The 14,640-nt window shown below is 33.0% G+C and overlaps 1 protein-coding gene across 2 annotated transcripts in view; it reads right to left on the bottom strand.

The window, feature by feature from the left end:
- Positions 1 to 207: 207 nt before the first annotated feature.
- Positions 208 to 14,640, bottom strand: part of Sdhaf3 (succinate dehydrogenase complex assembly factor 3) — a 72,640-nt gene continuing 58,207 nt past the window's right edge. The window contains exons 2-3 of one of the 2 annotated variants that reach the window (XM_071612503.1): positions 7,449 to 7,651; positions 208 to 224 (exon numbers count right to left, since the gene is read on the bottom strand). In XM_071612503.1, coding sequence (XP_071468604.1) covers position 224; positions 7,449 to 7,651 — 204 coding nt within the window. In that variant the 3' untranslated portion in view covers positions 208 to 223. Of the gene's footprint in view, positions 225 to 5,418; positions 7,652 to 14,640 lie in introns of those variants that run through there. The other variant, XM_027952808.2, reaches the window with a different exon arrangement.

The following is a 14,640-nucleotide window of genomic DNA, read 5'->3' as shown; positions in this document are numbered from 1 at the left end:
CAAAGTAATATTAATAACAATGATACTGAACGCTTTATAGTATTTATTATGTTCTAAGTACTGTTCTGAATATTTCACATGGATTAATTAATTAATCTTACCAACACTAGAAGGGCAAAAACTGGTTCTTGAGGGAGAGGAAAACCAAGATAAAACTTCACTTTTTATATATCAAGTCCCACGTGAAAGGTCAGAACTCAAATCCATGAACTTGACAGCAGTATCTGTACTCAAACACAATAATGAAATAGTATTAATGCATTAATACCATAATAATATTCAGTATAAGCATCTTTAAATTTACTAAGGAATGTCAAACTTTTCCAAAAAAAGTTATGATTTATATTTGCATACGTTTATTTCAATTGAGGCCAAAGATACTTTTTCTATTTACTGAACACATGAATTTCCTTATTTGCAAATTTTTTATTCAAGATTTTTGCTAATTTTCTATTGAATTTTAATGGTAGATAGAAGTTCCTCAGACATTCTGTATACTATGCCCATGGGCCATTGTATGTATTGCAACTCTTTATACTCAGAGGCTTATGTTTGTATTCTTTTGCAAACTTAACTGCTTTTGATGAAAGAAGTACCATGTTACTGTATTCATACCTTTTTTTTTCTATATATGTAGTTTTAATTTGTCTAAAGTCCCTTCCTACTCCAATATTTTGAAGATATTCCTTATCTTATTTTCTTGAAGGGTTATAATTTTGCCTTTCGGGGGTGCTGGGGTTGTGGCTCAGCGGTAGAGTGCTTGCCTTGAATGTGCAAGGACCTGGGTTTGATCCTCAGCACTAACTAAAAAACAAATAAATAAAATAATGATATAAAAAAATTTGCCTTTCATATTTTTATCTTTAAGAAACCACAATTCTATGGGTCTGGGGTTGTGGCTCAGTGGTAGAGTGCTTGCCTAGCATGTGTGAGGCACTGGGTTCAATTCTCAGCACCACATAAAAATAAATGAATAAAATAAAGGCATATCAACATCTAAAAAATTAAAAATAAAAACAGAAACCAAACAATTCTAAACACCAAAGTTTTCTTTCTTTTTTTTTCCCTTAAAAAAAAGTCAACTGTCAAGGAACCAGAACCATTTACTGACAAGCAGTCCTTGCTCCATGGAGTGTAACACATGACTGCCAGAAATCAAGTCCCTGTGTGATGAAATGCCACACTATTTTACTAACTAAAGCGATACTATTTGGATGTCTGGTATGGTAAGATCTTTCAAAATGTTGTTCTTAAAAATGCCTTGGTTATTCTTGACTCTTGGCACTGCATACTAAAAAATGCTTGTCAATTAAAAAAAATATTTGGAATTTTGATGAACATTGTATTGCAATGACAGACCTTTACAATATTAAGTCTTTCAATCTTTGAACATAAAGTGCCTTTAAGTTTCTTTAGCATTCTGAAAGTAAAATTTTACAACTTCCTTCTGAGAATTTTGAACATCTTTTAGTAAACTGGTTTGTAAGTATTTAATATTTGTTGACAAAATATCTTTGAAAATTTTCATGCTGTTACCATTATGCAGGCGCACAACTGATTTTAATTTTGTGTAGCAATGTTTGCATCTAGAAAACTATTAAATTCTTATTCTCATAATTTGTAGGCTCTTTTATATCTTCCACATATACAATAATATTATTTTAGAATATCAGTTTTGACTCAAAGAAGTACTGACAGACATCCTTTCCTTTTTCCCAGTCTCAAAGAGAAAGCTTTCAACAATTCATGTTTGCTGCACATGTTTGGTAGAAATCCTCTAATTAGACTGAAGTACCCTTCATACCTAGTTCAAGAGCATTTTTATCATGAATAGATATTGAATGTTTAGCAAACACTTTTTCTTCACCTCTTGAGATGATCACTACTAAATCTCCTTTAATTTGATTATGTGGTAGACGATAGTAATTTATTTTCTAAAGTAAAAGAACTTTGGATTCCTGGCATAAACATGACCAGATCACAATGAATCATCATTTGCTGGATTTGCCTTACTAATATTAAGTTTAGGATTTTATATCTATGTTCCTAAGTAAAATTGGTCAGTAATTTTCCTTTTCCACTTCATTTTATAGGTATTTGTTGGTCTCATAAAAATGGATTAGGGAGTATCCCTCTTTTTCTATCTGGAAAGGCTTAAGTTTGGAATTATGTACTTCATACTATTTGGCAGTACTCATCAAAGGTGTTATTTAGGCTTGAAATTTTCTTTCTGGGAATATTTTAAACCATTGATTCAATAATTTCATGGCTACTGAAACATTCTTTTGATTATTTTTGTCAGCTTCCTCTTCCAAAAAATTTGTCCATTTTGCCAGGCTCAGTAGTACACGCCTGTAATCCCAGTGATTTAGGAGGCTGAGGCAGGAGAACCGAGGTAATAGAAGGATGAGAGTTCACATCCAGCCTCAGCAATGCCGAGGAGCTAAGCAACTCAGTGAGACCCTGTCTCTAAATAAAATACAAAATAGGGTGAGGGATGTGGCTCAGTAGTCGAGTGTCCCCAAGTTCAATCCCTGGTACCAAAAAAAAAATTAAAAAAAGTTGTCCATTTCTTCCACAGGTTATACATTTATTGGCTTTAAGTTGTTCATATATCTATTTAATGATACAACAGAAATTTTTGTCCTATTTGGTTCTTTAGAGGTTATGTGTGCCTGGTTTTTCTTGATTAACTTTGCTGTGAGGTCTCTGAATCTTTTTCAAATAATAAACTTTGATTTTTAAAACTTTTCTGCTCTAATTTTTATTTCCTTCTATTTTCTTTGAACATATTGTGGTATTCTTTTATTAAGATAGCTCTTCTCAGTAATATTCAACCTTTCTTTGCTTCTGCTAGACTCACTGAAGTCTATCAACTTCATTCAAGGGCTCTTTTCGATGCAACCCATAATTTCATTATGCATTTTCATCACTGTCTAGTTGTACTTATATTCCAGAGTCCACTAGAGATTCTTCTTTCATTCATGCGTTATTTAGAATCATGTTAATTTCTCCAAATATGGGACTGCTTAACCATTTACTTACAGGTAAATGCCAATTTAGCATTCTCTTCCTAATAAATTGAACCTTTCATTATATGAACTGATTCTTTTTATCCCTAGCAATGTTTCTGCTTTAACATTTTTTTCAGATGCTAATATTATCTATATTGACTTTCTTTTGGTTTGTATAACTTTAATCATCATTTTACTTTAAAACTTTCTATGTATTGTTCTTTAGGTGTCATCTTTTATAATGGCATATAATTGATTTCATGTTTTAACTACGTAACAATTTGTGTTTAACAAAATAACTTAGTCCATTTACATTTCTTGTAATTACTGGGTTACATCCCTAAGACTATTTAGTACTACTATAATAATATATCACAGATTGGTTAAGTTATAGAGGTTTACTTTGGCTCAATTCTGGTCAAAGGATGGGGCTGCATACAGTGATGGCCTTGTGAGAACAGTCTCAAGCCAGAAAAGTCCAAGTCACCTCCCAAAGACCTCTCCTTTAAACACTATAGTCAGATTGTTTTCCACTCTCTCTTAATAACTCAGAGCAGGGATGAAAGTCCCAACAGTTTCAGAAGAGGCAAACCACTATCTACCACCTGTTTTTTTCCCCTATTCCTGCCCCTTCTATGCTTCTTTTTCTATTTTATGATTATTTTCCTATTTTTACCTTCTATTACCTCAGAAACGATATACTAATTTCTGTGTAACCATCATTTTAAGTGGTTATACTGGAAATCATATTTATACTTAAGGTTAAAGCTAACCAATACCTTTATTCTCTCAGACCATACAAATTTAGAGGACTTATTCCAGTCACTACCCTATCAACTTATATATTTCAGTTGAAAGGTATTTTAAATATAATTTGAACTCCATGAAACAGCATTATTGTTTCATATAGCAAATGCTTTTTTAAGATTCATCCATTATTCACAACCTTCGGTCTTTTAGTCCATCTTCAATCACCTTCCTACTATATAAAGCATATCTTTTAGAATTTAAGAATACTTAGGTGGCAAACTTGCTCATTTTGTTGTCCAAAACTGACTTTATTCAACCATCGTTCCTGAAATATATTTTTGAGGTATAGAATTTTAAGTTGGAAGTTATTTTTCTCTTAGTCATACAACTGGTTTCTGGTTTCCATTATTGATCCTTAGAAGTCAGTTAAAGATCTAACTGTACGGAAGATTCATTGTGTACTGGTTACCACTTCAGCCCTCTGCATCTTGCACTACAATTTCTATTATTTCTTTTTTTTTTCAATATTTATTTTTTAGTTGTAGTCGGGCACAATACCTTTATTTTATTTATTGTATGTGGTGCTGAGGATCGAACCCAGGGCCCCGCACGTGCTAGGCAAGCACTCTACCACTGAGCCACAACCCCAGTCCACAATTTCTATTTCTAAAAGTGATGAGACAGAACATTCACACATCACATGAAGTATGTCTGTTACTTAGAGATAGGCAGCAAGGACAACAATAGCCTAGGATTCATGACAAGCCTTTCCTCCAAGGGTCAGGAAAGCTGTCCAGGCCAGGAGTCTCATCTGCATATGCCCCAACTACACTGTAACTGAGGGTCCCTGGAAGGCACTCCACTTGGGTTTTACATCCTGGTGGTAACCTCATATGCCGAGTTATAGTGTTGAAGGTCATGCCAGTTTAAGAGGGATAGAAACACAAATCACGGTGTTCTAGACATTCCCTCTTTATCTCATGATCTTGCATTACCAGCATATTCTGAGCACATTTTTTTTTTCCTAAGGAACTACCAACAAGAAAGCTGGGAAGAGCTGGGTTACCAAGACTACTAGGGATTTGTCCTGCTCTAGGTGATTTCCTTTGAAGGTTAATTGTGACTTCTATTTTGGCTACTTTAACCAGTTTTTGTCTTTGGCATTCTATCTTTTACTATGATGTGTGTAAGTGAGGACTTCATATCTATTCTGCTGAGGATAAATCTGTGGACTGGTGTTTTTTATTTGAAAGTTTCTCAGCAATTAATTCTTCAAATATTGCTTCTGTCCCCATTACTTATTTGAGACTATTAGTTATACATTTGACTTTTATTCTTTTTCCTGTATTCTCACATTTTCAAGCTGCTTTTCTACTCAGCATCCTGCACAATTTCTTCTGTCCATTACAGTCACTAATTCTCTTTTCAATTCCATTTAATCTGTTAAACCTGTTCATTGAAGTTTATTTTTTTAGTTATTCTATTTTCCACTTGGAAAAGTTGTTTTTTCTTTTCTCAAATATGATAGTCATCTTTTATAGTAAATGCCCTGTTTCCTGGAGACCTTCTAAACAATCTTTCTTCTTAGCACATGTGTAATATTGTTTTAGTCAGCTTTTTTTGCAGCTGTGACCAAAAGACTGGACAAGAACAATTAGAGGAAGAAAGTTTATTTGGGGGCTCAGGGTTTCAGAAGTCCTAGTCCATTAACAGCTGACTCCATTCTTTGGGGTGTAAGGTGAGGCAGAACATCATGAAAGAAGGGTATGGTAGAGGAATGCAGCTGGGAACATCACCAGGAAGCAGACAGAGACTCTCCTCACCACAGACAAAATATGTACTCAAAGATACGCCCCTAGGGACTCACCTCCTTGAGCCACACCGTACCTGTTTACAGTTACCATCCAGTTAATCCTTATCAGGGGATTAATGCACAGATTAGGTTAAGATTCTCATAACCCAATCATTTTACCTCTAAGCTTTTTTGCATCATTTCACAGAGCTTTTGAGGGACACCTAATATTTAAACCGTAACAATTATAAAACATGTTCTAATTTCTGAGTTTTCTGGTGGCCTATCTCTATTGCCTTAGTTGCTGTGCTAATTTTCCTTGTGGAGTTTATTTAAACTTGAGGAAACTGTGATCTCAGTATCCTCCAAAAATTTGTTTAAATCTTTCAGGTACTTATTCTGGGACCATTTTATATGGATTCATAACTTGTTGTTTGAGTACATAGATGACTTGATTTGGGATGCTCTGAAACTCTGCACAAGTACTAGAGCAGGTTTGTTTTTGGCGTTCTCTGATGGTATTCCTTAGGGTCCTGGCTTTGTGGGAAAAATGTATTTTATGAATCTACTTCAACTGGACTCTAAGTTCTGTTTTTCTGCCCACAGTTTTCCTAAGGACAATCAAAACCAAATCTGAAATTCAACCTCAGGGCAAAAGGGTTGCAGCAGTTTCATTTAGTAATACTAGCCTTGGGATTACTTAATCTTTTAGAACACTGCCAACTCCCAGATGCATCTAAAAATGCTTTTTCTATTTTACCTGAAAGTTTTTAGTTTTAGCACTGCTCAGATGAACATAGTCTGCCACCTTACTAAAAAAGAAATCTAGCATTTTGTAAAATTTCTACATATTCTCAATTATCAATATTAGAAAATTTCCAATGTCCTTTAAAATTCCTTATAAACCTGTTTATCTGGGTTCACTCATGTGTTTGCTGTTGGCTGAAAGCCAGCTGATCCAGGATTGCTTTGGGTAATGTAGTTTACAATGCTTCCCAAAACCTAATCTGATACTCTGGAGGGTCAGCTCAGGCTTAACATGGCAGTTGGACAGGTTTCCAATAGTTCCAGTGGAGCTATGCCAGGCTCTGAGGCCTAGAAGCTAAATTTGCATAATATCACCACACCATTCTTTTGAGCAAATCCATGGCATGGGAGTAGACTTTTTGTCTTTGATAATTACTGATCCCCTGTATATCAAATGATCTTGGCATATGCAAGATTTTAATGTGTCTTTTAAAAAATTTATAAATCAATCTAACTATGAGAAAAATTTGTGTTTTTATACTCCCCAAACATTAGGCAATAAATGAGACTCTCAAAGTAACTAAAAATTATTTGAAGGGTCATTTGTTATAAATACTGTAGAAACATTATTATACTTTGTACAATCTACTATGCAAACGATAATACTGAATATTAAAGCTTCTCTTTAACATTTCATTGTGAATAAACAATGAGTCAGAAGGAGACATGCAGAATAATCATGTATGCAATTATTAAAGTGGAAATGATACTTTCAGAATGACAATCTAATAAACTTGTTGAAATTCTACATTTGTCATTATGATATACTTAACTGATGTAGCAAAAGAAAATCTCTAATGCTTGAACATCAGCATTTAAAACAAACTTGTATACAAAAAATTCTCAATATTTCATTTTGGAGGCTTCCTTATTTAATGCACAAAATCAAATTCCATTCAGTAAATACTGCTATTCCAACAATGTCCTAAAGTTTTCCAGTTGTCTTCTGGTGATCCTGGTCCACATACTGCATTCATAAAAACCAAAAACAAAATAATACGTAAGGATGAAATAATAACTTTAAAAAACCAATGATAGTTAAAAGGTTCTAAATTTTATATTTTGTCAAACTTTACTGTATTTACTAAAATTTTGGTTTTGTAGACTCCGTGATACTAAATTGCCTGTTGGGTTTAGTAGTTTCTCGCATCAGTTCCTGTAATTGTCCAATTTGCTCATCACGAAAGTCATTAAGTTTTTCTTCTGGGAGGGAGGTGCCAAAACATGCTCTTTCAGTTGAATTTTGTCTGTATTCATTAGCTTGTTCCCATAACACTGATGCATACACCTAAGAAGAAAAAAAGAAAAATGATTGATGTTCACTTATTTAATCATGGAGGACTTAATGAATTCCAATTCCAAGTTACCTATTTTTCTCCATCACTAAATTTTCTGCATTTGCCTAAGAAGATATAAACAATATAGTCATAGCTTTATTATTCAGTGATAATTTCAAATATAGCTTATTTTCAGCACAGGCTTTTAGAAAAATTCTTCAGTTATAAATTAATGGTGCATGTGTGTTGGATGAGATCCCATGGAGGGGCATTAGAAGCATGCATGTACCAGCCAAAACCGTAAACTGTAGATACACAAGTATGCACATACTTCTGGGACCATAGCTTTCATGAGAATTTCAAACAGGGTCCATGAATCTTATAGGCTTAAAAGTAGGTCCCCAAATTGTCTATTTACCTACCTTCAATTAAAGATTTAAAACGTTAGAGAAAGAAACTTTTTATCCTTTCAGCCTTCAATATTTAACAATCATCTATGTCAGGAAAAGAAATCTGTATTTTTCATGTTGTCATTTTGGTCTTAACATATTCAACCTAATATTCCAACTACCATTGTTTTCAGTAACTCGTTTGAAACAGACACTCGCTCAAAATTAACCTTTTAATCGAGCAGGAAGTACCCATGTATTTCATTAGGTTAAAGATTATATGCATATGCTGAGTTTATTCTGAATAATGCTACTACCCAGTCTGGTTTAAGACATCTAAATTGTTTACAAACACTAGATTGCTAGTGTCACTGAAGCAGTTTTAATTCTAATTCCAAACTTTTGCTTGTATGGAAAGTCATAATTTCTTCATGCTTTCCAGAAATCCACTTCATAAAATAACAATATTGTATATACCATAAGGTTTACCATTTCCTCTTCCAAGTATATGCTTCAGAGCAGCATGTCTTAATCTTGGCACTACTAAGATTTTTGGATAATTTGGATATTCTTTGTTGTGGAGTGGGTGGGAGCTTTTTCTTTCATACTGTATTTCACAGGATCTCTTGTTCTCTAACCACTAGATGACAGTAGCATCCCTCCCCTTATCTTTATCATGAGAAAGGCCCCAAACATTGCCAATGTTCCTTGGCAGGCAAAATCACCCCTGATTTGAGAACTATACTAAAGCGGTTTTCAAATTTGTGAACAAGTGCCATGCATAAAAATGTTCAATGGAGCATTGTTTGTTTTTAGTATTTTGCTTTAATAATCTATCCACACTTCAAGAGGACAAAGGACACATACCCTGAAGTTTACTCAAATAATGGACTACCAAGAAGTAACAGCAACTGAAATAAATATCTTCATATCAACATGGATGAATCTTAGAAAAGCAAACTTAAGTTATTCATTTATAGAAATAAGGTCAATTCTCAAATTCACAAATATAAAAGGGCTAGACAAAACAATCTTTAACAAAAACAAAATTGGAAGAGTCACACTTCGCAATTTCAAAACAGTGTGGAATGGGCATTAGGATAGACATACAACAAACAGCAAGAGAATTGAGCCAAGAATCCAGAAATAAACCTATAAAATATATAGCTCCATTAATTTTTAACAAGGGTGTCAAGGCTACTTAACAGGGGAAATGCAGTCTCTTTAACAAGTGGTAACAGAAAAATTGCATTTCCTCATGCAAAAGGGTGAATAAAGTTGAATTCTTTCCCCCATATAAAAAATTAAGTCAAAATGGATCAAAGGCCTAAATATGAGGTAAAATTATAAAACTTCTAGGAAAAATAGTACTGGTAAATATTTGTGATGTTTGATTTGGCAACTGATTCTAACAAATGACAAAGTCTGAGCAACATAACAATAAATAAAGTGTTTGTCATCAAAATTAAAAAATTTTGTGCAAAGATATCAATGTAAAACAACAAAGAATGAAAATGTAATTTTCAAATTGTATATTTCTTAAGTTACAATTGTTTATGTATTCTGAATATAAAACTTATCAACAAGATAACCCAATTACAAATGGCAAAGAACTACCATAAATATTTTTTCAGATATCCAACATTATTTGTAATCAAGGAAACACAAATCAAAACCAATAATTAAAAAACCAATAAACCAATAATACAAAGACACAAGTTGAACAGAAATTAGAAAGGAATCAACTCTTTGAAGGACAGCAGAGGACATTAGGTTAGATTCTCATTTTTGTGTTTTTGTCTGAAGAAAGATCCCATTTGGTGCTGAGAGGAGACTAGAACTTGGATAGTGGCCTGCAGTGTCACTAAGGAGCAATCAGAGGACAGTTTGAAATACCCACAGCAAAATGGGAGCTCATAACCCACTTGAATCAAATTGTGAAATATGATATATCAAGAACTATGTAATGTTTTGAACAGCCAACAATAAAAAATTAAAAAAATAAAAAAAAAAAAAAGAAAAGAAATACCCACAGCAGTTGGAAAATGAAAACGGAAAATGCAACTATGGGTAAATGGCAGAAAGATCAATAGAGGAAAGGGAGCAGGAGGTAGGGAAAGAGAAGGTGAAGGAGAGGTATTGGAGTGTGAACTAGAATATGATATATTCCATGCTTTTATGATTACATCAAAATGGATTCTACTGTCCTGTATAACTAAAAAGAACCAATAAAAGGGAGGGGGGGTGCCAGGGAAGAAAGCTACTTAAAGGGAGCCTTAAATTCTGCAAATAAACTCTGCAAAAATCTCTGGTTATCTCCTAAACTACGCATGCTCCAGATGGAGTCAAACTGCTTAAATCTATCAGAATGTGATTTAACGTACATAAAAGACAAAAACTGTCAGTTTAATAGTTAAATTATTTAGGAAAATGATTACTTAAATTATCAATTTAAATTTTATTTGGAAAAATCATTAGCAAACTAATTTCTGTTGTATAGATTTTAAGAATAAAAGTTGTTTTTTAGCATTTGTAATTAATAAAACTAAACCGTTTCAATGAATAACATAAAAGGAGAAACAACCAGATATTATGTGACTCCTGAGTGAAGTATATTTTACCTATACCAAAAATAAACCTGCACCTAGTGAGCATCTACTCCGTTAATTATTCTGCCTTCTGTATTTCCTATTAAAGTACTATACATAACTGTGGGAGTGCAACCAGCAAAATTCAGATTATGGAAAACTAAGTTTCAAAGGAAATTTTTAAAACTATATAAGTAATAAAGGAAAAATAGCAATATTACAATGAAAAAACCTAAAGGATACACCTCAATCAGATGATCAAGGTAAATATCACCATTAGTAAGTTTTATTGCCATCATAAGCCCCTGATCATTAGGCAATGAAGAGGGTGTATCACCTTTGTGGTTTAAGTAACTTTCTCAGTTTAGAGCAAACAGGCAATTTGACTACTAAACATGATATGGGATATTGAATTAACTTGGAACAGCAAAAGAGCATAGTGCAAAACTGTCGAAACTAAATATATTTTCTAGTTTAAAGTAATGTATCAATGTTAATTTCGAGAGTTCAATGAATTACAATGTATCAATTTAATTTTTATTCAATCAAAAACTTTAAGAATTATTATTAGGCTAAGTTTGCAGCTCAATGGAAGAGAACTTGCCTTAGAGGTGGCAAGATTCTGGGTTCAATCCCCAGTACTGCCAAAAACAAAAGAAATTAATTTTGAAGTCCTAATACATACTAAGCATCCCCAACCTGAAAACCCAAAATGCTCAAAAGTTTCAGGTCTTAGAGCATTTTAAAATTCAAGTTAGGGATGCTCAACCAGCAAAGTCTATGCAAACCAAACATGAGAAAAAAAAATTAAAACACTTCTGGGCTCAAGTATTTCACATAAGGGATATTTGACTTGTAATGGTATTATAGTTAACTTTTTAAAAGAGTCTCTTGTTAGGGATAGATACTGAAGCATCTGTAAATAAAATTATGTTTCTGATTTGCTTTAAAATAATCTGGAGTGGTATATATACACAATGGAATATTACTCAGCAATAAGAGAATAAAATTATGGCATTTGCAGGTAAATGGATGAATTAAGACCATCATGCTAAGCAAAGTAAGCCAATCCCAAAAAACCAAAGTCCAAATGTTTGATAAGTGGATGTTAATCCATAATTTGTGCAGGGTGGAGGGGGTATATAAATGGAGGTACTTTGGATAGAGCAAAGGAGAGGGAAGGGGAGGGAGGGAATGGGACATGGAGATAGGAAAGATGGTGAAATGAGATGGTCATCATTACACTAGGTACATTTATGATTGCATGAATGGTGTGTCCCTACTTTGTGTACAACCAGAGAAGTGAAAAATTGTACTCCATTTGTGTACAATGAACCAAAGAGCATTCTGCTGTCATGTATAACTGATTAGAATAGATAGATAGATAATCTAGAGAAAAGGTACAGGGGTACAGATACAAGAAGACTGGCCATGAACCGATAAATACTCAAGTCAAGTGATGTATGAATGGTTCATTGTGTTCACTGAACATGTGTATATGTTTGAAATTTTTCCCATTAGTTTTTTAAAAGTATGTATGTATGTATGTATGTGTGTGTGTGTGTATGTGTATATATATATATATATATATATATACACACACACACACACATACCTGAACATTAAAATAAAAAATAAAAAAAATCAATAGAATTAACTATGTATAAATACTAATCTAAAACTATTTCAATCACTTCTAAATCCCAACTATGGGTCTGAAATTTCTCATCTAAAAAACTTACTATGTCCTGAAGAGCTAACCTTCACCTGTCTAACCACATGCATGTAACTCTTTAATGATATTGCTTTATCAACCTTAAAATCACAATTTTTAATTATTTGTTTCAGTAAGGAATACAAAGCATCTTCAAAGTAAAATTTTATTCTTGTGAATTAGCAAAGGAAAAAAGCAAACTGTTTCTTCAGATTCAAATATGTTCTATTCTTTATAATCTCAACTTCTAAAATACAACTAAAAATTTTGTGTGTGTGGATTCATCAGGGTTCAAAGAATAAACCAGTTAGTTTTGAGATTATCTTTGCTCAATCGTGATACTATTATAGAATAATGAAGTTATAATGATCACCTGCTTTTTCCACTATAAGCAGGTTCTTAATTAATCTTGTTCTTAATTAATCCTCTTTGATTTTCATTCTCTCCTATTTCCAATTAACCATTTCACTGTTTCTTCTGCCACTTTTAAAGTGTTCATTAGAAAACATATTAAGATTAAGGTTCTTTAATAAAGAAAGTCGAAATTTACCAGCAGTTCTTCTTATATTCCCTAGCATTTTCCCTTATGTATATAAGACATAGCCAAATAATTTTAAATAGGTTTTGTGGGAATTTCCTCAGTAAAAGAATAAGATTTCAGAATTATCACTCTATCACATAATAAACCTCGATTTAGTTCAGTTTGTGTGCCATAAAATTAGCATTTGTATTCATAATATAAGTTGCTAGATTTGTGCTATTTTCCTCACAGGCTAGAATCAAAGAGGCATAAAATTCCTTATACAACTTCACACACAAATTGAGACTGTTTTTAAAGAACTAATCTGTGCCATGAATTCTCCAGTTGCCAATAAGGAAGAGAGATGGCAAAAAGAGAATAGGATTTGAATGTGGGATAGTGATAGAGACATAGAAAACAAAAATGTCATAGAAAATAAATTCATGTATTTCAGAAAATTGAGCTTCCAGGTATAAATAAAAGGAATATCAGGAAAGAAAAGCTACTGGCTCCATTCATATCTTAAAGTTATCCATATAGAAAGATGTATCATAGTTAATTTGATCAATTTTTTTTACATCTATATTATGGAATAGTATGTGACAGTTAAAAAGAGTAAAATCAAGAATATATTGATAGAAGCTCCCAAAACAAATTAGAAAATCAACTTACAGGATATTACGTAAATACAATGCGTTTTTGGGTTTTAAAATATGTGCAAATTTATATATGTAATAGCATACTTATGTGAAAGTAGGCTGTAAGAATGTCTACAAAATTTGGGTAGGTGATCTTTCACATTTTGTCCTGAACACCTTTACCTTTGTGCTATTCTAAATTTTTAAATAATAAAGACTAACATAATTAAATGGAAGAGAAAGCTGGAAGAAGAGAAACTATAGGAGAAACTTTGAAATGAATAAGTTGAAGCTCTGGTTTTTCATGATTTGTCCTAATAACAGAGATCAAATTAATTTGTCTAAGTAAAATTAATTAATTTAACCATAAGAAACAACAAAACTCAAGTTTCAATTTTTTAAATCACATCTCATATTTGCTTTTCTTGGTTTCTTGAAAACAGAACTGCAATGCAATCACCCCAAAATAAACATTTTAATTGTGAAATCACAACATACGAACTGACAAACTGGGTAAATAAAAGTTTTGGATAGTTGCTTCACACACAAATTCATATTTAGAAAAACATTTTTTCACAGACCTCCTTTTAATAGTTGTTATGGTTTGGATCTGGAATGTCCCCCAAAGGTACATGTGTTGAATGTCTGATTCCCAATGTAGCTTATATTGAGAGGTGGAGCTTTTGAGAAGTGACTAGATCATAAGGGTTCTGACCTCATCCATGGATTAGTCCATTGATGGATTCAGAGTTGGAATGGACTTGTAGAAGGTAGTAGAAACTATAGGAAAGGGGACCTAGTTGAAGGAAATGGATCACTGGGGGCATGCCCTTGGGAACTTTACCTTGTCCCTAGATCCTTCCTCTCTCTCTGTTACCCAGCTGCCATATATGAGCTGTTCTGCTCTGCCATGCCCTTGTGCCATGGTGTTTTGCCTCACCACAGACCCTCAAACAATAAAGCCAGCTGACCAAGGATAAAAACCTCTGAAACTATGAGTCAAGATAAATCTTTCCTCCTTTAAGTTATTTATTCCAGATATTTTTTAATACCATGGAAAGGTATCTAACCCAACAAAACCAATGGTTTTAAATCTTTTATAAACAAGGCATTTTAAAAATATCAACTGTAGAGAATATAATTCAAGACAA

Source organism: Marmota flaviventris, chromosome 1 (assembly GCF_047511675.1).
Source record: "Marmota flaviventris isolate mMarFla1 chromosome 1, mMarFla1.hap1, whole genome shotgun sequence".
Classification (NCBI taxonomy): Eukaryota; Metazoa; Chordata; class Mammalia; order Rodentia; family Sciuridae; genus Marmota; species Marmota flaviventris.
This window is presented reverse-complemented; position numbering and strand designations above follow the sequence as displayed.